This window comes from Tinamus guttatus, unplaced genomic scaffold, assembly GCF_059628265.1.
Source record: "Tinamus guttatus ecotype Peru unplaced genomic scaffold, ASM5962826v1 Tinamus_guttatus_pri_ptg000492l, whole genome shotgun sequence".
Classification (NCBI taxonomy): Eukaryota; Metazoa; Chordata; class Aves; order Tinamiformes; family Tinamidae; genus Tinamus; species Tinamus guttatus.
The window spans coordinates 3,318,224-3,340,154 of record NW_028289026.1 but is presented as its reverse complement, the minus strand read 5'-3'; the positions used below and the strand labels follow the sequence as shown (position 1 = coordinate 3,340,154).

General features: G+C 41.6%; 1 protein-coding gene across 1 annotated transcript in view; it reads right to left on the bottom strand.

The window, feature by feature from the left end:
• Nucleotides 1–21,931, bottom strand: part of FER1L6 (fer-1 like family member 6) — a 79,269-nt gene that overhangs the window by 14,903 nt on the left and 42,435 nt on the right. The window contains exons 21-32 of the mRNA XM_088533336.1: nt 20,139–20,273; nt 19,438–19,587; nt 14,155–14,265; nt 12,160–12,321; nt 11,067–11,250; nt 10,718–10,902; nt 9,008–9,130; nt 8,831–8,870; nt 6,983–7,101; nt 3,156–3,287; nt 2,100–2,225; nt 834–961 (exon numbers count right to left, since the gene is read on the bottom strand). Coding sequence (XP_088389462.1) covers nt 834–961; nt 2,100–2,225; nt 3,156–3,287; nt 6,983–7,101; nt 8,831–8,870; nt 9,008–9,130; nt 10,718–10,902; nt 11,067–11,250; nt 12,160–12,321; nt 14,155–14,265; nt 19,438–19,587; nt 20,139–20,273 — 1,595 coding nt within the window. The remainder of the gene's footprint in view (nt 1–833; nt 962–2,099; nt 2,226–3,155; nt 3,288–6,982; nt 7,102–8,830; nt 8,871–9,007; nt 9,131–10,717; nt 10,903–11,066; nt 11,251–12,159; nt 12,322–14,154; nt 14,266–19,437; nt 19,588–20,138; nt 20,274–21,931) is intronic.

Below are 21,931 nucleotides of genomic sequence, written 5' to 3'. Positions count from 1 at the left end.
TGAAGCAGGCAATTGCCCATTCCATCTAGGCATTAAGGTTTATCAGCCATGATGGTTCAGATGCAACCTACTAAGGAAGAGCTTAAATCACAGAAACTCAGAGGTGAAGATATTGAAGGACTGCTCTATTCTTATCTTTTCTTCCTACACTTTTTTCCTTAAACACTGGTATAGAGGCATTTTAGTCTAACATATATAGGTTCTGTATCCTAATGTTCTGGTAGAATAATTTCATCCTGAATTCAAATATTTTCATCCTTCTTAAAACAGGCAGACTTACAGAGAAAAACAAAATCATGGCTAGTGGAATAAACACATGAAAGAAGCAGATAGCATTTGATAAAACAAAGTTGATGTTTACTGACAGCCTGTCCCTAGCTCTCACATTTGGAAGCCTGGGGGTTTTCAAAAGCCTAGTGTTTTTGGACTAATCCTACATTTATGAGATTCATTTATCACTCGATTCAACTTGAAATGTCAATAAATATTTTGAAATCACACTTTGCTGTGGTCATATTTATTTCACTCTAAATTTAACATTTGCATTAATTTGAGCGAAGTAGATCATTTGTTGCTTCATTTCCTCTCATACATCAGTTTATAAAACCTGTTACAGATTGCATTTCAGGATGTGTTTGACTGTTATGAAAAAGGAGTAAATTATAATCATATAAGGTGACACCTGTTCTCAACATTTTAATCAGTACCCTTATAAAACACTCAAGTGGGCAGACAGCAGCATATAACAGGCACCCAGTGCTTGCAATAGCAGCAGTGGTAGCAATTGTCAAAGCAGAAATCACTACTGAAAATGAAATAAAGCTATCACTGACCTTCCAAATACTGGGTTTAGCTGCTTGGGGATATAGTTTTCTCTGTCTTTAATTTCTGTTTTGCCCAGTCTCAGCACAATGTAGGGATCTGACTTGCCATCTGGGTCAGCAGGACTGAGGTTAAACGCCTGTTAAGAAGAAAGACCGTGTCAAGAGGCCTGGTGGAAGGTAGTATAGTGACTGCACAGGCTTCCCCATAGGCCCTGAGGTCCTGCAAGTGTGGGATGAAGCCTAGCTTGCCTGGTGTCATACAGGCATTTGGGGTTGCAGACTACTGGGGAAAGATCTGGAGTAGGAGAGCATTCCTAAATGTGCAGCAGATACAAGCTCCATCCCCAGAGACCACCACTGTTAAAGGAAAAAAACGTGAGAGAGAAGGAAGCAACACCAAGGAAGAAGCTGGCTGCATTCATGTATGTGGAATACTGGAAAGGTTTCCATAAAGAGTGGACCTGATCCAAAGATCAGTATAAAACACTGCTTCCCAGACTGGCCGGCTGTATCTAGAAGACACCAGGGAAGACTTCACGCTCAGGAGGACTTTACACTCAAGAAACAAATAACCTCTTCCCATCCTTCTTATTGTTTTGTTTGCTGTCTCCTCTTTACCTGGCATTCATCCTCCCTCTTAGACCATCTCAATCACTCCTGTTCCTCTGAAATATCCATCTCCTTTCATCTTCTCCTTTCAGTTTTCATGTTATGCTTCCTCAGTGTTTGGTCTTCTGTATTCCCCCCTGTCTCTCCTCCCAGTACCTTTTCCACAACACCTACCATTTTTGTTTCTCCAAATTCACAGCCCTCACAAGATATTCTCCCACTTCCTCCTTACAGAGACTGTTGCATTTACATGTGAGCAAAATCAAAACCACTCTCCTGATTAAAACTGGCTGCATTTACATAATGTGACTGGAACAGGTTGTCTGTATTACATTAATTATAGCTCTAGCCTCTTCAGTTTGAAGAAGCAAAGTATTTCTTCAGTCTGAGTCAGCATCTCTGGGATTTATTGTAAGGAATGGACATTTTCTGTTCTAAACATCCATTCTTAAAACATGAAATAGTTTAGGATATTTCTTAATATTTAAGAATATTATATTAATATTAAGATATTATAGGAATATAATAGTTATTGTCTGAAATACAACTAAAAAAATGTAACACACATGAGGTTCTTCAGAAGCTCCACTGCAAGACTGAATGTAATCTGAGTTGAAAAGCAATCCACAAGTTATTTCAAGGTTAAAAGAGCATGTGTCTACTTACTGCCACAACGTACACCCTGATGAGGACTTTGACGGAGTGGTTTGGCGGTATCCCCTGCAGAACACGGGGCTGCCCTCCCTCCAGCACACTGGAGTCTTCAGGGCTTGGGTATATGCACAGACAACCCTGGGAACATATTGTGTTTTATTTTCATTGAAAATACATCAAGCACAGTGCAAAAAAGCAATTGGAAGGGAGCACAGGTTCAATGTGCTAGGCCTGATCTTTTGAAATATATCTCTTCTATAACTTACTATTGCATCTAAATTACTGCAAGAATTACCTTCGAGCTCCTGGCTCTCCATTTTGTTAAATGAAATAGCAGCTGCAGGTACAAGTCTAATTTGCTAAGTATTGGTATTCTAAAGAAAACATGGGGCATTTGTAAATTTGTAATTCCACTGAGTTAGGTTCAGATTGGAGCCCAGATTGACCTATATTTATGCAGCCACTATACAAACCATATAAATCAATATTGACTCATGCTTGTGAGTAGATCATACTGCCTGAAAGCAACTGGCAAGTCATTTGAAGAGAAATTTGCATTGCAAACTCGCTGATATATTAATGAGTTTAAGATACTCATCCCTCTGAAGTATGAAGTGCTTGAAGCCCTACTAACATAATTTATGCTTTGAAATACATTTGCAGATTGCTTAATGGTATCCTGGATCAGGCTGTGCACTTGTCTCCAAATGGAACAGCCAGAAGAGCCTTCAGTTAAATTATTCAAAACTACATGCAAAGAACTGTAACTGACGGTGTAGAAATGAAGCTGCATCTGTAGTAGAATCTGGACTCTGTCTATTTCCCACTCACTGTGATCAAAACTTTTTTTGATAATTTCTTATTTCAAAACAACAATGAGAACCTGGATTTGGATGCTGTTTTCATCTATGAGATAATGTGAATGGAAAAATAGGATTCTAGATCCAGTAAAAGAGGTAACTATAACAGACTGTCAATGTCTTTGTCTTTCACCTCAGGATATCTGAAATATGCATGAAAATAAACAGCCTCTAGATTATCACACACTTAATCAGCACTTGAGCTCACCTTAAATTTTCCTATTATTCTGTCCTCAGATTCAGCATGAACTTCATCATTAGATTTTCCTCTTAAGAGCTGGAAAGTTTTCACCCAATCTTCAAAGTTATTAAATTCACTCTCCAAGTCTCCTTCATAAATCTTTGAAAATAAGAGAATGCTTCTTTTTGGTGATGTGGTGAATATATTTATAGCAACTGTTTTATTACAGAATGACTTGAAATCCAGTTTTGACACAAAATACAGGTCTTCATAAAACCAAGGTTTTACAAAACCCCTTGAGGAAAAGTAATCCATTCCCCACTTAAAACAGGAAGAGTTTTGTTCTTAACCAATGTCATGCCCAACCTCTGGAACAGCATAATGTAGCAGATAGAAGTGGCTCTAGAAGGGCCAAAATGAATATTTATAAGCATTGGTTTAGGTAAAAAGCAAAGCAGATGGATGTTCTTTCCTTCCTGAGGAGGCTCTGCAACATGCTTGTGATTTACTTACTCTTTTGACTGTTTTGTTAATGTATCATAACATGACAGCAAAAGAGACAGTGACGAAGTGTTGTGGGGAGAGAGTCTTATTACAGGTAAAAAGACTGAATAGCCTTTAAAAGGACAACTCTATCCTTCCCTTGCTACTTGTAATTTAAGAAGGGTTATTTAGTGTGAAGGTGAGGGGGCTAGTTTAATGCCATCTTCTGAAAATGGAAGCAGTATTGACAACTGTTTCAAACGCTCCTTTGTTCAGCTGCTATCTAATCCAAGCAGTCCTCATCTCTTCAGACCTTCACATCTCTCCAGTCATTCTGCATGACCCACAACATTTCCTTTGAATGCCTTCTGCCGTTGCTCAAGCTTATCTAACAGAAGCTGAATATTGCCTCACCATCAGGGAGGATGCACCAGCAGTAATGTTTTCCATTCTTTCTTAATACACTGCAACATTTCCAAAATGACATGCCTCAGCAACTGCATTTCAGTGCTGACACCATTCCAGAAAAGATATTTTTAAGCCAAACTTTAAAACAATTAAGGGACTTGGCTAGGTGAAGTGCTTTCATGTTACAGAGATACATTTGATTAATTATATTCTGAACATCGCAACAATGTAGAAGAGGGGAGAAGAACCTGATATTCACAGTGAATTAATGCCAGTAATAATTAGGTATGTTACAGAAGGAGAGCACCACAGCTGAATTTTGGCCTCAGTCTCAACATCTACCTCTGCATTGGTGAATTCAAGGCCAAGTGGTTTACTTCAACCACCCTGATGTCTGCTGGGATAATCACACAGCTAGGAGCACACAGTCCAGGAGGTTCCTGCAGAACACTGCAGAAAACTTCTTGATGCAGGTGGCTGATGAGCCAACAAGGGGAGGGAACAGAGATGGTCTAGTGGGAAATGTGAAGGTTGGGGGCAATATTGGCTGCAATGACCATGAGATGTTGGAATTCACGATCCTGCAAGGAGGAAGCTGGGCAAGAAGTAGGATTGCAACCCTGGACTTCAAGAGAACTAACTTTGACCTCTTCAGGGAGCTCCTTGGAGGAATCCCCTGGGCCAGGGTCTTAGAAGGAAAGGGGGTCCAGGAGAGTTGGCTAATATTCAAGCACCGCTTTCTCCAAGCTCAGGATTGGTGCATTCCTACAAGAAAAAAGTCAAGCAAGGGGGGCAGGAGACCTGTGTGGTTGGGCAAGGAGCTGTTGGGAAAAACTTAATGAAAAAAAGAGAGCATACGCAATGTGGAAGGAGGGCCAGACCACATGGGAACAACATAGGAACATTGTCAAGAAATGCAGGGATGCAATGAGGAAGGCCAAGGTACATTTGGAATTTGAGTTAGCGAGAGATGTCAGGGACAACAGGAAGGGCTTCTATAAATATGTCTGCAGCAAGAGGAAGACTAAGGCAAATGTTAATCTGCTGCTGAATGCGGAGGGTGCCTTGGTGGCGCAGGATGCAGAGAAGGCAGTGTTACTAAATGCCTTCTTTGCTTCTGTCTTTATTGCTAAGGCCAGTCCCCATGAACTACAGAGCCTGGAGACAAGAGAGAGAACCAGGAGAGAGGAGGACTTTCCGCTGGTCAAGGAGGATTGGGTTAGGGATTATTTAGGCAAACTGGCAGCCGTATATCTACGAGCCCAGATGGGATGCTTCCAAGAGTGCTGAGGGAACTGGTGGGGGTTATTGCTCAGCCGTTCTCCATCATCTTTGAGAGGTCATGGAGGGCAGGGAGGTGCTAGAGGGCTGGAGGAAACCAACATCACTCCAGTCTTCAGAAGGGGCAAGATGGAGCAGCCGGGACACTAGAGGCCAGTCAGCCTGATCTCCATCCCTGGAAAGGTGATGGAGAAGCTCATCCTAGAGACCATCTCTAGGCATGTGAAGGAAAAGAAGGTGATCAGGAGTAGTCAGCATAGATTCAGCAAGGGGGTAATCATTTTTGACGAAACTGATAGCCTTCTACGATGGGATGACTGGCTGGCTGGATGATGGGAGAGCCATGGATGTTGTCTACCTTGACTTCAGCAAGGTTTTCAACACCGTTGCCCATAACATCCTTATGGAAAAGCTCAGGAAGTGTGGTATAGATGAATGGATAGTGAGCTGGATTGAGAACTGGATGACAGAGCTCAGAGGCTGTTGATAAACGGGGCTGGGTCTAGCTGGAGGCCTGGGGCCAGTGGTGTCCCGCAAGGTTCAGTACTGGGCCTAGTGCTGTTCAAGTTGTTCATCAATGACTTGGATGAGGGCACAGAGTGCACCCTGAGCAAGTTTTCAGACGATACCAAACTGGGTGGAGTGGCCATCAGTCCAGAGGGTTCTGCTGTCATTCAGAGGGACCTAGACAGGTTGAAGAGTCGGGCTGAGAGGAACCTCATGAAGTTCAGGAAGGACAAGGGCAGGGTCCTGCACCTGGGGAGGAATAACCCCAGGCACCAGTACAGATTAGGGGTTGACCTGCTGGAAAGCAGCTCCACAGAGAGGGATTTGGGAGTTTTGGTTGACAACAAGTTAACCGTGAAGCAGCAATGTGCCCTCGTGGCCAAGAAGGCCAATGGGATCCTGGCTGCAGCAGGAGGATGGTGCCAGCAGGTGGAGGGAGGGGATTCTGACCCTCTCCTCAGCTCTGGTGAGGCCGCACCTAGAGTATTGGGTGCAGTTCTGGGCTCCACAGAACAAGAGGGATGTGGAACTTCTAGAGAGGGTCCAGCACAGAGCAACAAAGATGATTAAGGGACTGGAGCATCTATCGTATGAGGAAAGACTAAAGGACTGGACCTGTTTAGTCTGGAGAAGTTAAGATTGAGAGGAGATCTGATCAATATGTATATGTACCTTAGGGGAGAATGTAGGGATGATGGGGCCAAACTCTTATCCATGGTAGTCAGTGATAGGACAAGGTGAAGGACAATTTACAAATTAAATACAGGAAGTTCCATCTCCATGTGAGGAAGAACTTCTTTACTGTGAGAGTGACAAAGCACTGGAACAGGTTGCCCAGAGAGGTTGCGGAGTCTCCTTTTCTGGACATCTTCAAAACTTGCCTGGATGTGACCCTGTAGCATGTGCTCTAGGTGGGTTCTGGGGGATTGGACTAGATGATTTCTGGAGGTCCCTTCCAACCTCAACCATTTTGAGATTCTGTGATTCTGTGAAGTAAGTCTACATGGCCTTGGCTCTCCTGACCCCATACACTGATGTGCACCACCACTATTATTTTGTGTTTTATTCAAAATGTCTGAAATAAATGCATGTGAGAGCAATATTTAACTTGGTCCCCAAGGATAAGCCTTGTGGAGACAGTGAGTAGCATCCTTACTTATTGCCTTCTTTCTTACCTTCAGTGTTGCTAGGCTGGGAGCCTCTTCCTTCAGTTTCTTTCTGAACATCTTATCCTTCTTCTTTTTGTCGGGTTCCTCTTCTACGTTCAATGCAATGTGGTCAGAAGTCTGCTTATCTGCAGAAATGTCATGATGCCATTTAGGTTTTTAGTGATGGATGACAACCAAATGTTCCAGATCAGAGTTGAAAAGGTGAAAAAAGTAGAAAGATTTTCTGTTTTCAAATGGAAACCACAGCTCAAGGAGTCCCTCTCCCTCCTCCTCCATTCACTGCCAAGCAGCAGGTCCTCTCTTTTCCCATCACTCCTCCCAGACAGAAAGGTGGCACTTTTACCAGACTGTGGCTGACTCAGTCTTCATGATGACGTTTGTGTCGTCCTGTCTCATTTCTTGCCTGCTGGCTACAATACTCTGTTCCTGCCTCTCTCTCTGTCCTTCCAGACATGAACTAATATATCTTAGTATCATGCAGAATTTAGTATTTCATGCAAAATTTAAGGCTTTTTTAAAAGCAGAAATCCCCTGGCTGATTTCCTAGTCACTGAAGCTTTTCTCTACTCGATGGCATGACAAAGCTCATCTCTCTTTGGGAAAGTCCAGCAGTATGAGAAATGGGGGGAAGGTCAGCCTCGAGCCAGACTCTAAACTGGGAGGGGACTTCCCAATAAGAACAAGACAAGTTCTCAAAGACGATTCCATTATGGTTCAGTTTCTTGGGCTGAGGTCTGGATTTTGAGATCAGTTCACTTTTGCTTTTTTGAGCAGTTCATATATCTTTGACATCAATATCAGCAAATATTTAGAACTATATATACATATCTCAGTGTTGTCATATATGCATGGCACAATCATAGGTTAAGCTACATTGGAAAAAAAATAAAAGAGATATTACAGGGTCTGAAGTCATCAGTCAAGAAAACCTGACACGACTGCCTGAATAGCATGTGGGTGGATGTTACAACATCAAGCAAAAATCTAATTGTAACTGAACATTACACCTTTGTATAATGTTTTCTGTGTAAATATTTCTCCCCTGTGGAAAAGTGAGCTCTGCTCAGACACTCATCTATGTCTTGTCTCTGAGCAACCCTGGTGATCACTGAAACACTGTCAGCTGCCATTTCCAGAATACAAAATCTGACATTTAGATTGAGTCTTCCAATCAGAGCAATCTCCACACCTCCTTTAAAATAGAAATCACCTTGATCTCGGGTGAAGTGCAGTCAGCCCTGGCATAGAAATATGCTATAGCTTAAGACTGAACAGCAACTGTGTGCAAACAGTGAACATTTGTTTCCTTTCTCAGTCTGCTCAAGTAGTTGTACTAGTTAACATAACTCACTAGAGTTCAGTTTCACTGTGAGGGGTATGTTAAGCCTTGGAATATTTCATTCTAACTGTATATATTATGCACATAGACACACACATACAGAACCAAATTCTTTTAGCTTGTTGTACATAAGGTTTTCCCATCAACCCTAAGATAACCCAAAGCTCAGCAGCTACGAGAGTGAGACCTTTGGACTTCCCTAGTGAAATCTATTTCTCTGTCATTGATCCTTAGTTGGATTTAAAATGGAGAGAAGTGTCTTTTTCTGAATCTGTTATGCAACCTATGTTACAATAATCTCCACTTTGCATCTTTTAGGGCATGGAATCTGAAAAACTTTGTGCATGATATTTTTGTGTTACCTCAGCATCACCTGTGAAGTTTTAATGCACTCACTGTCTGATCAGCTATAGAGAGAGTCTTACTGGCATAATTCTGGATCAGGTATTTATTGTGAACAGTAATATAGAATAGATGCAAAACATTAGTAATAAAAATTAGAACAATTCACTCACTGTTCTCAGGTTTTCCCTCATTGGAAAAAAGTCGTTTTGCCTTTCAAAAGAAAAAGATGATGAACAAACTTCTTAGTATGAATGTAGTAGCAAAAAAAAAAAAAAGCCTCATTGAGCTGTAAATCTATTTTATAATATTGCTCATCCATGTGAGTTTTGAGATGCTGGATGACTTACTTTTTGCATTTTGAGCACAGAAGCATAGTATTTTGACCACCAGTCAATAACATTTTCAGCTGATTCATCTGCAATTGTTCTTCTTCTCTTCTTTGTTGACCGTCGGATGGATTTTTTCAAGTCCTAGCAAAGCAGAAAGAAAGCACTGTCAAACTGTAGGACTGGTTAAAAATCACCTGAACCAAGACATCGAGTTTGAATAGGTATATAGAGATAATATTTTGACCTCCAAGAGCTAATTAATATGTATAAGTTTCTCTCTCTTTTATTCAAAGAAATTTCATCATGATCATTAAAGCAGTTTCTGCATTACTTTCTGCTTATACCAAAACTTGGTTATTTGAAGTATTGGTACAAGAGCAACCCACACAAAAAGCATATCTACCCAGACAAATAGTAATGTTGTTTCAAGCAATTATGATCTAAGAATCCTGATATAAACTGGCTTCTTCCACCTTGAGATTTTTAAGTTTGCAAATATTATAAGAACTCCCATTATTACTGCATTGCCTTTTGGAAGAAGAGAGATTCTCAGTAGCTGCCACAATTCAACCATTTTCTCCTTACAAAAAAGCTAAAAAAACTAATTCTGAAAGTCACCTCTTAATGGAGCAAATCATACTAGCTTCATTCTTGTTTAAGAATATTTGCCCTTGTTAAATAGTGTGTTTCATCTTATACTCTCACTAAGAGTTGTCAATGTGGCTGGAGAGGTAGGAACACAGACAGAAAGTTGGCAGCAATAATTAATATGACATAGATGGTTAATTACTGGGTTCCATATACAAATCTTTTCCTAATACGCCTTCGCACATAAAAGTTATCCTGTAACAGATGAAAGATTCAGATATGGTAGCTGCTTCCTTGACCTTCTAATTATTAAGAATACTAGAAACACCTGACCATCCATAAACCAGGGGCTAGAAGAAATGGATGCTTTATGCTCCTGCAGAAACACCTTCTGCAATGTCATTCCAACCAGTTTCCTCTGCTTTTATTGCTGTCAGTGAAAGAGTGATGATAAAAGGAGAAACTGCAGTGAAGAAAAGAACTCTAGCACATGCATCTGAACACAAAAAAATTGTTTACGATCTAGAACATATACTAGGACTGTAGCTGTCATGGTGACCAGTACTGCCTTGTTTCCCTGTAGGCTTCTACCCACCGACTGACACCAGTTTTAACTTTGACTGTAAGCTCTTTGGGATGCAGACTCTTTCTACTCAATGTTTGTGCAACATCTAACACAGTGGAGTGCTCATGCGGCCTAAACACCATAGACATAAAGCAGCTATTCATAGTGACAGTCTTTCAATTAAGTAGATTGTTTAAAGACAGGAAAAGAAAAAAAATCCACTACTCTGGAGGTGATCAATTATGGGAGGAACATCTGGCACAAAGGGAAGAACAGACAATATCTATTAATGGAATTACAATGAAGTTATGTAAGGTTAAAGCAGCTTTGCTAACTAGTTCTCTCAAGGGCCAGCAAGATACTGTGTGTGTTCCCAGCCATATCCAGAATTTCCAGCAAATTATTATCTGAAAAACAGCTCTGCTATTGCTACAGCATCTGCGGATGTCATAGCTAATCCTGAGTTTAAGATGAAATGTTACCATTTCATCAAGAATGTATCCAATCTACAAGACTGAAACAGAAATAATAACATTTCTAATTACAAGTTAGCTGGCAGCTTCAGCAATGCTCACCTTCTGTTTTTTGTCTTTCCCTGACTGAGAGCCAGAGCATTCTGGTTGAGGAGCAGGAAGAGGTGCAGGGTCTGCTTCTGGCTCTACTACCGTAGATTGACCATGCTCCACATCAACATAGATATGATCAGCTGAAGGAGCTTCTGCTAGGGATAACTCAGCAGCCTGGGAGGACTCAGGGGAAGCTGAAATTGAAATTTTGCAAGTCAGATGAGGTTTGATCTCATGTAACCCCAAATCAGCACGTCTTCTAAGCACATGCCTACTGTTGAGTCTCTGAGCAGACCCTTCACTGTTTTCATGAAACAGTGCTCTTTTCTTTCATCCAAGGTCAGGACAGGACATTTACCATTGTCAGTTTCTACAATGTCTAGTGTATTTGATGTGTTCTGCGGACCCAGCTGGGCCTTAAACAGGAATTGCTTAAGGCAGTTTATGGTGTGCGTGCCAACAAGGGTACTCCTCCCAAACGCTCTCCAGTCAACTACGCAGATACTCAGCGGGGGATGCAGGAGTTCATTTTCAGGCAGCTCCTAGGGAAGGATGACAGACAGCAACATGAGAATTGAGAGGACAGAGATCATGCTATAGGGTATGTGTCATGCAGAGCTATGAGGATGATATTCCTTCCTCTCTTCTCCTCCACAGCAATCACTACACTCAAAATGTAAAATTATTCAACCTAGGCTGTGCTACTGAGTCCAGTCCTGTGCTGTCATAGACAAACACATCACATCAGCCCTCTGTGAGAATCAGGAACGTTCAGACGGAATGGGTTGGAGGTTGTATTAATGCCAGGCACTACTGTAGAGGTTTTCATATCCTGGTGTCTTCTTGCAGATATACTTCTACTCGTAGGGGTGATGTCAATTAGAGCAAATCAGCTGACATTTTTTTCTCATATTGATCTTTGCCTAGTGAAACTAACAGCTGTTATAACTCAAATAGCAGAAAAATAATAAAGCTCCTGGTTCATAATATCAAGGGTTACAATGTGAAATGGTCTAGAGCTCATAAGCCAGATATGCTCCATCCACTTAAAAGCCCAGGAGCACACAAGGGAAAATTAAGAAGACTTAAGAGAGCTGAAAAAAATGCAGGAAATTAAGCTCTACCTTGAAAAATAGGAGAGGAGGAGAAGTAGTAAAAATATCCATTATCTGGATAATAAAAGTTCCAACCTACCAGCAAAATCTTGATTGCAAGATATTTTCTTACCTTCTTGAGATATGATTAGCAACATCATCATCTTTTATCATACATTTGTATCAGAGGTCTTTTAAATCATATTTGAATCATAAGCTTTTTCCATAAGAAGTTATGTCCCTTAATATTTAATCAAGACATAGAAGAGATGATTTGATAGGAAAGGATGGAAATTAATAATTAACACCTTGCCTACCCAGAAAAAGGACAAGCAAGGAGCAGTATGCTGTACGCACCACTTCAAACCAGTCTGCAAGGACACTGAAATTGGGATTTTTCTTGTAGCTCTGGATGACAGAGGATTTCACCCCTTTCCCTGCACATTCGATGAGAACCTGCGGCCGATCTACAGAGAGGAGCTGGACTTTCTTCAGTTCGCGGACGCCCCAGAACAGAACCTGTTGCAGGCGGAGAGAAGTGATCAGAACCACACAGAGATTCTTAAGTATGAGGGAAGCCTCTGCTGTGAACCAGCAGTATCTTATGAGGGAGGGAGATGCACGGAAAACTCCTCCTGGTTTGGAGAAGGCTGGTTCTGTAAACCACAGATGTGCAAAAAATGGGGCTCTATTTGGTATTTGCTGGAGGGTCCTGAAGCAGAGGACTGGGATTTTTAGTGATGGAAAAACTTTGGTTGACATTTTCTGATAGGAGGTAAAATTAAAGATCAGTGAGTGAAACTATGAGCCTCATGAATCCAAAAAGACTGGAATGGAAAGCAAGCACGAGGGTGACTTGCATGCTCAGAGGACAGGGGACTGGTGTAAGTGGGATGCAACAATCTCATAGAACTCCCAAAGTGCCCTCGGTAGCAGAAGGTCCTGGAGCAGCGTGGGGGATTTGTGAGCTCCTGCTCTACTGCCAGGATTTCCTAGCTGAAAGAGAATATTCCCATAAGGGTACAAGGGCTCCACTGCAATTTCCTTTGGTGTGGAATGTCCATAGTATCTTGACGTACTTGTATTATCTTTACCCCGTCGTATCCTTTCTTCCTTCCCTTGCTGGGAACCCTCCAGAAAATATGCTTAATCCTATAAACATGCATGCACTTCAATTAAAAACATGTTCTCATGGCACTTAAACTATCTAATCTAGACACAATTTGCCTGGTTTTAAGAAGCCTGAGGTATCACATTGAGAAGTGGAGTTGTTCTGGGTTCCCTCCACAGTCAGGAGACACAGAGAAGCACTCTCAATGTCTGGTTTTATCTATTAAAACCTGAACCACCCTGTGAGGGTGGCCGCTCTGCTCAGTTGGACAAACAAGAAGCCTGCAGCAAAGATGCTTCTAGGTTGGGAACCCCAGAAATAGGTAGTGGGTATTTCACAGTGGTGTCAGAAGGAAAGTATTGGAGCAGCGCAAAGCAATCCTACTGCAGGGGCAGTGGGAAGCCCTCAGCACATTATTTACAGAAACACTTAAGCTTCAGGATTTAATTTGTCCCTTTAGCAGTAGTTCATGGCCTTGTTTACCTCATAGACTTGGGCATAAAAGACATACCGCTAAAAAAACCTCTTTCCTACATAGAGAGAAGAGTAGTTAACTGAAGGATGCAGCAGAGCTCTGTCTCTCCTTTGCACTGCTTGATGGCTTGGTCTTTGAAGGCAAATCAAGAACAGCGCCGGAGCTCCTGCTCATATGAAGGCTGCAGCATGGGTGAAGGAGTGATGAGGTTGGGCAGAATCCAGGCATTGCCCGGACAGACGAAAAGCCGCCACTTTTCCCTGCTTTTTAGCATAACAGGACAGCAGGCTCAAATGGTGTCTGGTAGAGGAGCAGGCAGAAGGTGCAGACACTCATAGACAGGCAGGAGACATCTCCTGTCTGAAAATTGGGACTCAGAAAGGCTTGGGAGGTGGCTGATGACGGACTTTGCTGAGAGCAAGGTCAGGTGCCAGGGGATGGCCTCAGTGTCGCACAAGCAGTTCCCATGGGAGAGGAGAGGCAGGACAAGCACGCTCACGCTACCGCATTAGCTGTTGCTCCCTCCATCTGTGACTGTAATCTAGGCCTGACTGACTGCAGGAAGCAGCACTGCCTTGATGTCCAGCGCCCAAGAATCAAGATGATCTGACCTTACCCATGTGCTTTGCAAGTCATATGCTTTTTGTATTATGTGATTCCTGCTAATTACAATTTAAACCTCATCTCCACCACAATTAGAGCTTTACAGTTGAGTAGGGAATGTTAGGATGGGAGATTCTGAAGCAGCAGAAATATTCTAACTCACCTCCACTCTGTATTTGCTCAAAACAGGTCGGATGTTAGCAGGAACTGGGTAGATCTGGCTAACATCAGGTGGATCCAGTGGGGGAAGACTGTTTGGATCTGATTCAGGAATCTGAAAAATTCAATGGACAAGGCTCAGGCTGCTTTATGGAAGAATAAATCAATATCACAAATATCTGTGAATGACACTTTAAGCATCAATTTAACACATCTTTTCAAGATACATTGCAGAGCAGACAGGTGATGCTGTGAGAGTAATGTAACTTGGATTGCTATCTGTCCTGCTGTGATGCTGAAACACTTGGCAGGAAGTGTGTTCAATAGATTGAGTTAAAGTACCTTTCCAGAAAGACTCTTTTGTCCTAGCAGGTCACACTCACTTGTGCTGATGAAGCATGGTAATTCTATTTAATAAAAAGAACTGAATAAAAGCTGATGAGAAACTTTTGTAGGAAAATTCTAGTTCCTATTCTAACTACAAAAAGTCTGATAAATTTAGTACAGATGAGCAGAACCACGCTTTTACCACATGGGCAGAACACTAACCCTTTTCAGCCATATTATACTTTGGCATAACCATGCTGTATTATTCTGGAGACATTATTTTAGCTATTTGATCACACCTATGATTTGCAGCCAGCACAGATCAGGAGAGCTGCCAAGCTGGGAAACATGCTGCCACAGCATTTGAGAACACGCCAGTCTCATTTCCACTGTTAAGAGTGGGCTCCCTCTTTGTAACCTCAACAATTTTGCTGCAGGCAGTGCTCACATTTGCCACGTGCAGTTGCAATAGTCTGTTTCATGTTCAGGAGCATATTCAGCTGTGCACAGTGGCCCCATGTCAGGAGGCTGATGGGGCAGAAATGCCACCAGAGCACTGGGTTTGACAATCTCGCACTGCTCTGTGCCTCTTGCCATGCTCCAAGCCCATCTTCCCTCACAAGTCACCTTCTGTGGGAAAGCTCTCTGGCTTCATTTCCAATCCCTTGCTAATTTTCAACAGCATATTGCTGACTTCTACTGATGGAGCAGCTAATTCTGAATACCATTTCTAAGTGTACGAGGTTCAAGAATGTGTAGTCAGACTGATTCGCAAAGGAGAAATTATATTTAATCAATCTGATAGACTTCTATGATGGCATGACTGTCTGTGTAAATGAGATGAGAGCAGCGGATGTCATTTACCTTGATGGCTTTTGACACTGTTTCCCACAACATCCTCATAGGCAAGGTGATGAAGCACAGGCTAGATGAGCAGACAGTGAAGTGGACTGAGAAGCACCTGAAAGGTAGAGCTCAGCGGGATGTGATCAGTGGTGCAAAGACAGTCTGGAGGGTGGTAAGCAGCAGTGTCCTTCAGGGATCAATACTGAGTCCAGTCATGTTCAATTTATTTATCAGGACCAAGAGGCAGAATGCACCCTCAGATCTTGGTGCATTTTTGTTGATGATACAAAACTGGGAGGAGTGGCTGATGTTCCAGAGGGCTGTGCTCCCATTCAGAGAAGTCTGGACAGGCTGGAGAGTTGGGCAGAGAAGAACCCCATGAAGTTCAACAAAGTGCAGGGTCCTGCACCTGGGGAGGAATAACCCAAGGCACCAGTACTGGCTGGGGACTGACCATTTGGAGAGCAGCTCCGCAGAGAAGGACTTGGCAGTTCTGATGAACAAGATGACTGTGAGCCAGCAATGTGCTCTTCTGTCCAAGAAGGCCAGAAGTATCCTGGGGTGCCTTAGGAAAACTGTTGCCAGCAGGTCAAGGGAGGTGATCCTCCCCCACTACTCAGCCCTGGTGAGGCCACATCTGGAGTGCTGTGTCCAGTGCTGGGCTCCCCAGTACAAGAGAGACATGGAGCTACTGGAGAGAGCACAGCAAAGAGCCATGAAGATGATGAAGGGACTGAAGCATCTCTTGTGTAAGGAAAGGCTGAGCAACCTAAGCTTGTTCAGCCTTGCGGAGAGAAAGTTCAGGGCTATCTTATCCATGTGTACAAGTGTCTGAAGGGAAGGTGTCAAGAGGATGGGGCCAGACTCTTCTCAGTGGTGGCTAGTGACAGAATGGGGAGGTAACAGGCACAAACAGAAACACAAGAAGTTCTGTCTAAACTAATGAAAAGCTCTTTCTTAATTAGAGGATGATAGAACACTGAAGCAGGTTACCAGAGAGGCTGTTGAACCTCCATCTTTGGAAATATTCAAAAGCTTCCTGGACACAATTCTGGGCAACATGCTCAAGCATGGGGGATTGGGCCAGGTGATCTCCAGAGGTCCCTTCCAATCTCAATCATCCTGTGATTCTGTTATGTTCTCAACCCAAGTAAGGCAGATCTGAACCTAGCCTGTGTAGCAGATCTCTATAAATAGCAGTTAAACCCATGATGTGATGATCACTCCTACCAGAGACTCAGTCACATAAAAGTAGAAGCATTGGGTTAAGGGGTGAACTGACAACAAACAGGTGTAACTGGTATCATGTGAATTGTGATACTTAAAGATTACTGAATGTATACGGAAAAACACTGTAAAGGAGATGGAATAAAAATATCTTTGGATGACTTTAAAGGAAAAAAGATGGGCCATGCTGGGATGTGGACCAAACATCTTTGAAAATGTCTGGGTTCTCTGAAAAAGAAGCATAAGTTTTGGAGTGCTTCATAGTTTTTTAAGCTAAATTGTCACTGTTGAAAGGTAAAGCATCTGAGACACAGCTCTAAAGGGACCTGTAAAGCTGAAGTCTTCTCCTTCTTTTAACTGGGCCATCTGTCTGTTATATTCAGCTATGTACTGCTGTGTGGGATTTTAATTAGTACAAAGAAGAAAGAATATATTCCTTAGTATCTCACAGGTGAGGGAGATGTGTGGAAAATACACCTCCTAGCACCTGCAGCAAGTAATAGCATGTGATAGTAATAACATAACCAACAGCCATAAGTCACATACATGTTTACTGCCTTTTATTCATAAGAATTCAAAACAATTCATTAAATAGATTTCACAGAATTGAAGACCAGAAAAAAAAACCTTCCTCAGACCAGGCCAGTGGCTCCCAACATATTTCCATATGCGCCACCATGGAGCGGCAGGTTCCTGAGGAGGGTCCACAGTGGTATGAACTAGGTCTAGCACCTGGGAGGTACCATGGTAGTTTCCCAAAACTTCAGGTGAGAAGCCAGGCCTTCTCTTTTTTTTTTTAAATGTGGGATTATAAATAATTATAAATTAAAAATAAACCTTTTTAGAAATTTCACATGTAGAAATTGTTGTATAGTTCAGATGAACTTATCTTAATTACCTGTCTGAAATCTCTTAGAAGCTCAGGCATTTACAGACCTGACCTGATCTTCAATGAAGGTATCTCCCTTAGCATCTGAACACTAGCTCATTATCCAGTTGCTAATAGGAGTGATGTAGATGGCCCTGCTCACTGTTAGATCTTCCCTTTGAGTTCCAGTAATGAAGCATTTCTATCCATTTCAAGTTTTCTCTTCTATCTAATGCATATTTCTAATCAAAAAGAAATATGTTTCCAAGGAAAATGATTGTGATAGATCTAGTTTTGTTCCACCAATGTGTCTGGTTTCTATCAGCCACCTTTGCAATGCTGTTCTGAAAATGAACAGAAACATGCAGTTTTGGGAATCCTACCTTTCTGTGAGGAAATACATCTGGCTTTAATTATATTAACCCTTTTTAAATTCCACATTAAGGAACATTAAATACTCAAAAAAATATAATAGATTAACTTACCCTTTGAAAAATAAATAAATAAATAAATGGGTAAGGGGCAAATACCATCTGAACCAGATCTCATGGCAGATGATGTATCCCAGTTTCTCTCTCAGGATTCTCAATATTAATGCGTTTTCTGACTTAGCTAATGAAGACAAATAAAGTGATTTATGCACACGTAGTTCCTAAATTGTTACATTTATCATATCTTTTTTTAAAACTAGAAAACAAATAGCTATTTGTCTCTTTTCTTACAGCTTGGGAACATGGGAACATATAATAACGGGGGCAAAATTTAAAAGAGGAAAGCTGGAGAAATCTCATATCTGAGGATAAAATAGCCACATAAAGATTAGTTGTTGTTGTTGTTGTTTTAATACTACAAGAGTCCCCCTGAACTCCCAAACTGTAAACCCTGTCCAGACTATGACAAATGGCCATGTACTATTGATATCAAATCTAGATGCCCTGGATTTTCAGCAAATCTTGAGCATCTCTGAGCCAAATATCAAGGCTCCCGGTACCCATTAATTGGTCTTGTCTTAATCTATTATTTTTATAAATTACAGGCTGGTTCATTATATACATCAGTTTAGCTTTTAGCAGTGACCCAGCATACCAGTGTTACCTTGACGAAACACTTCGTACACACTGCTTCTTTAACTACACCAAGGGATATCTGCAGATCTGAACTACTGAGTGCATAAAGGGTTATAGCAGATGCAGTTAAGGGGTTAAAAGAAGAGTAAAAGAGAAGAATGAATTAATGATTAGAGATTTTCATTTCCATCCTGACACAGAGCATCATCAGGAATCCCTGATACTGGAAGGTGCGACTTGGACCACAGTTCTGAGTGCTTGGAAACCTTGTAGGTGTTTTAATGTGCCTTTTCCTGAAGTTTCCTTAAGTCTGTGTTGCTATTATCTGTTGGGAAAGGTGCCCTAAAGTGCTGTCACTAGGAAGAATAATACAGAGCAGGAAAATTAAGACTGCAAGGTCTTTACTTAGTTATTTTCAACTCCCTAGTGCAGCCTCAGGGATATATTTAGCTATATCCCAGAAGTTGCTCTGCTTCCCTCATCTTATAAGACAACATCACAAAATAGAACGTTTTCATTGTTCACTGGAAAGGTGGATTTCAGTTAAAAAAAGAAGGGAAAATAATGGTTAAGGTAATTGACTATCCCTAGGTACGGGCCTCTATGAAGACAGGCTCTGCATGGTGTCATATTTCCATAGTATCTAATAAGCCGATGGTGTTTAAAAGTCCATTTTACCTCAGAAATACCTTTTTGATGATGTCACAGAGCTCCACATTTTCCTTATTCCAGATTTCAGAATAAACTTCTGCAGGTTTGCAGTAGAAGGAAGCTTGCAGCCCCAGCGTAGGAGGAGCTACAATCACAGAGTGCAACAGCAAAACCATGTTGCTCTGGTTGCAACTCCTACCAGTTTGAGAGGGTGGTGTCCTCAATACCATGGCTAGTTTTAGGAGCACATAACATAAGAGTCCTCAAGGAGAGAACTAACAGTCCAGAAAATTTAATTTACCTCCAGAAGCTCAAACGTAGCAAGTAGGTCTCCCCCAGAAAGGCTTCCACAATACACCGGGTGGTAAGAAAGTTTAGGTGGTTCATACTTTTGATCAGCCAGTTTCACCACAGGGGCAGCCACTGTAGATCCAATATACTCTGCTTTACCCTAGATAAAGGAGAATACATGCATAAAGTCTTTGAATTTAACAGCTCTCTCGAGAGTCAAGACAATGCAGAGTTTAGTATTTGTGCCAAAAACCTTCCCCTAAGGTAAATGGCAACATAAAATGCAATGGCAGCTATGCAAATGGAGCTGCTGAGTCCTTTTTTATCTTTTCAGTCATCCAAAGTTTCTGAGCGCTACACTAAACTAGTGAGATGTGTCAGATGGCATGGCCAGAGATAAATCAAGGTCTCCCCAGACATATACATACAATATTTACAGCTGTATATTGGGAGAGGAAAAGATGTTTCTAATTTCTTTAAATCTGCCTGGGGATGCATTCACTTGGAAAAGACAAGGCCACAGCTCTGCAAGAATTTTTAGCCTTAGAACTATATTCAGCTGCAAACTGTTGTAACATTGAGCTCTATTCAGGAAGGTCATCCAGATTGCTTGTTTTTTTTTTTTTTTTTTTTTTTTTAAAATGCCTATTCAGTGACACAGCTTTGCCTTTAAGCTGTTGATAAGGCGAAACAGAAGGATTTCAAGTTTACCACTGCGTCGTCATCGTATAGCTCTATGACAATCTCAGGGGGGAACTGAGTGATTTCCTCTCTGTCACCATAAAGCACAACGTTGTTGAAGAGCAGCATCTGGTTCCAGGTAGGGGATAACGTCTGAGGAATGATCTAATGGAAAAGAGGAAAAGTTGAATATGCTATAGATTGGTTGGAGTTGGTTCAGCAGGACATGCTGACATGCTGGTGACATCTTTCCCATGGCCTTGAACAACTCAGGTGTCTGAGACACTGTATTTTTCAGCAGCTATTCCCACCCAAAAGAATATGGTTGATTTGCCTTGATGTCTGTATCTCCGGTTCTTCCCAAAGGTTTTTGTTCTCAAGTTCCCTCTTTGCCTCATGGTCTCATCACAAACATTTCACCATGTGACCTACACTTTTTGTGTAGGAAGACTCTGAATTAAATCAGGAGGAAAGCTGTTGGTTTAGAAAAGCAAGGTCAGGCCCAAAGCTGTTAAATAAAGGCCTTGCTCAAAACTGATTTCAATTATCACTTCTCCAGAGTACATTTCTTTGAATTTATTTTTTTCCTCAATATAACAACACATATGCTTTTATAAAAAACATGATATTTTAATGAATCACTCATAATAAATCACTATTTTTTAGTCTCCTGTGCTTTAACTTACTAGGATGCTTATGGAATTGCATCACAGATAATGTTTGAACTGCCTTGGCAGGAAATATTTTAAATTAAGATAACATTTAAAAAGGAAAAAAATATGCAATTGTAAAATGGCTCATAACATTTCATAGCATTTTTTTTCAATGGAAATAAGGCTTTTCACTATGGTTTATTGTCACTTGGCTGACAGTCTTCTAAAAACATGCAAGTTACTGCCTGCAGTATTTTACTCAGGCAGTGAATAAACTTCACACTTTCATGCCTATTAAATGCTGTCATCCTGAACCACATTCTGCTTTCCTGAATCTGGTGCATCTAAGCACTAACTTCATTAGTTTTATTCACCAGCATTATTAGATGCCAGGAGGAAAAGCATCAGTTCATTCTCTCAAGGTAAAAGCAGCAGTCAAGCACCTACAGCTTCCAGCAGAGAAAGTTTATTGCTTCTCCCTCCCCAAATATGCGCTGCAGAACTTTCTGCCAAACAGCAGGTGTTAGAGATCAGCCTAGAAGGACAGTGACGACAGCTCAGAAAATACAGCTGGGTTGTGTTCTAGGTCAGATCTTTCCATCTTGCAAAAGATCGGCAAATTTGAGGTGCCACAGAGCTAAAAGATGCCTTTTCACGCTTGTGCAACTCCACCGGCCTCTGATGATGAGCTCCTTAGTGCACCACAGACACTGCAATGCATTTAATAGGAATGCTCAAGAAGATCACCCTTCTGCAGCATTTAGGAGATGCAGATCCCTCACTACACCTTCAGGTCAATTCAACTTTACCCACCCTGAAGCTCTTCTACTTCCTTTCCGCTATGATTGCACATACAGATGATAGTAAAAAAAAAACTATGGGGGATCATCCTCATACCAAACAATGAAAATGGCACAAACTCAAAAGAAATAGGTGGAGAGAAAGGTAATTTACTTTCTACAGGAGACCAATAGACCTAGGGAACCTGACATCTGAAGGAGCTGAGCTGAACATTTCTACAGCACCTCGCAGTAGAGTAGCCGACTGCACTCACACAATTTCCTCGCTCACAGTGGCCTGTCAGGAGTTGCTCTTTAAAAGGAGGCATCTGACTTTGCTTGCTAGGTGTTTCCTCACAAAACCAACATCTTTCCTTTTCACAGCTTGCTT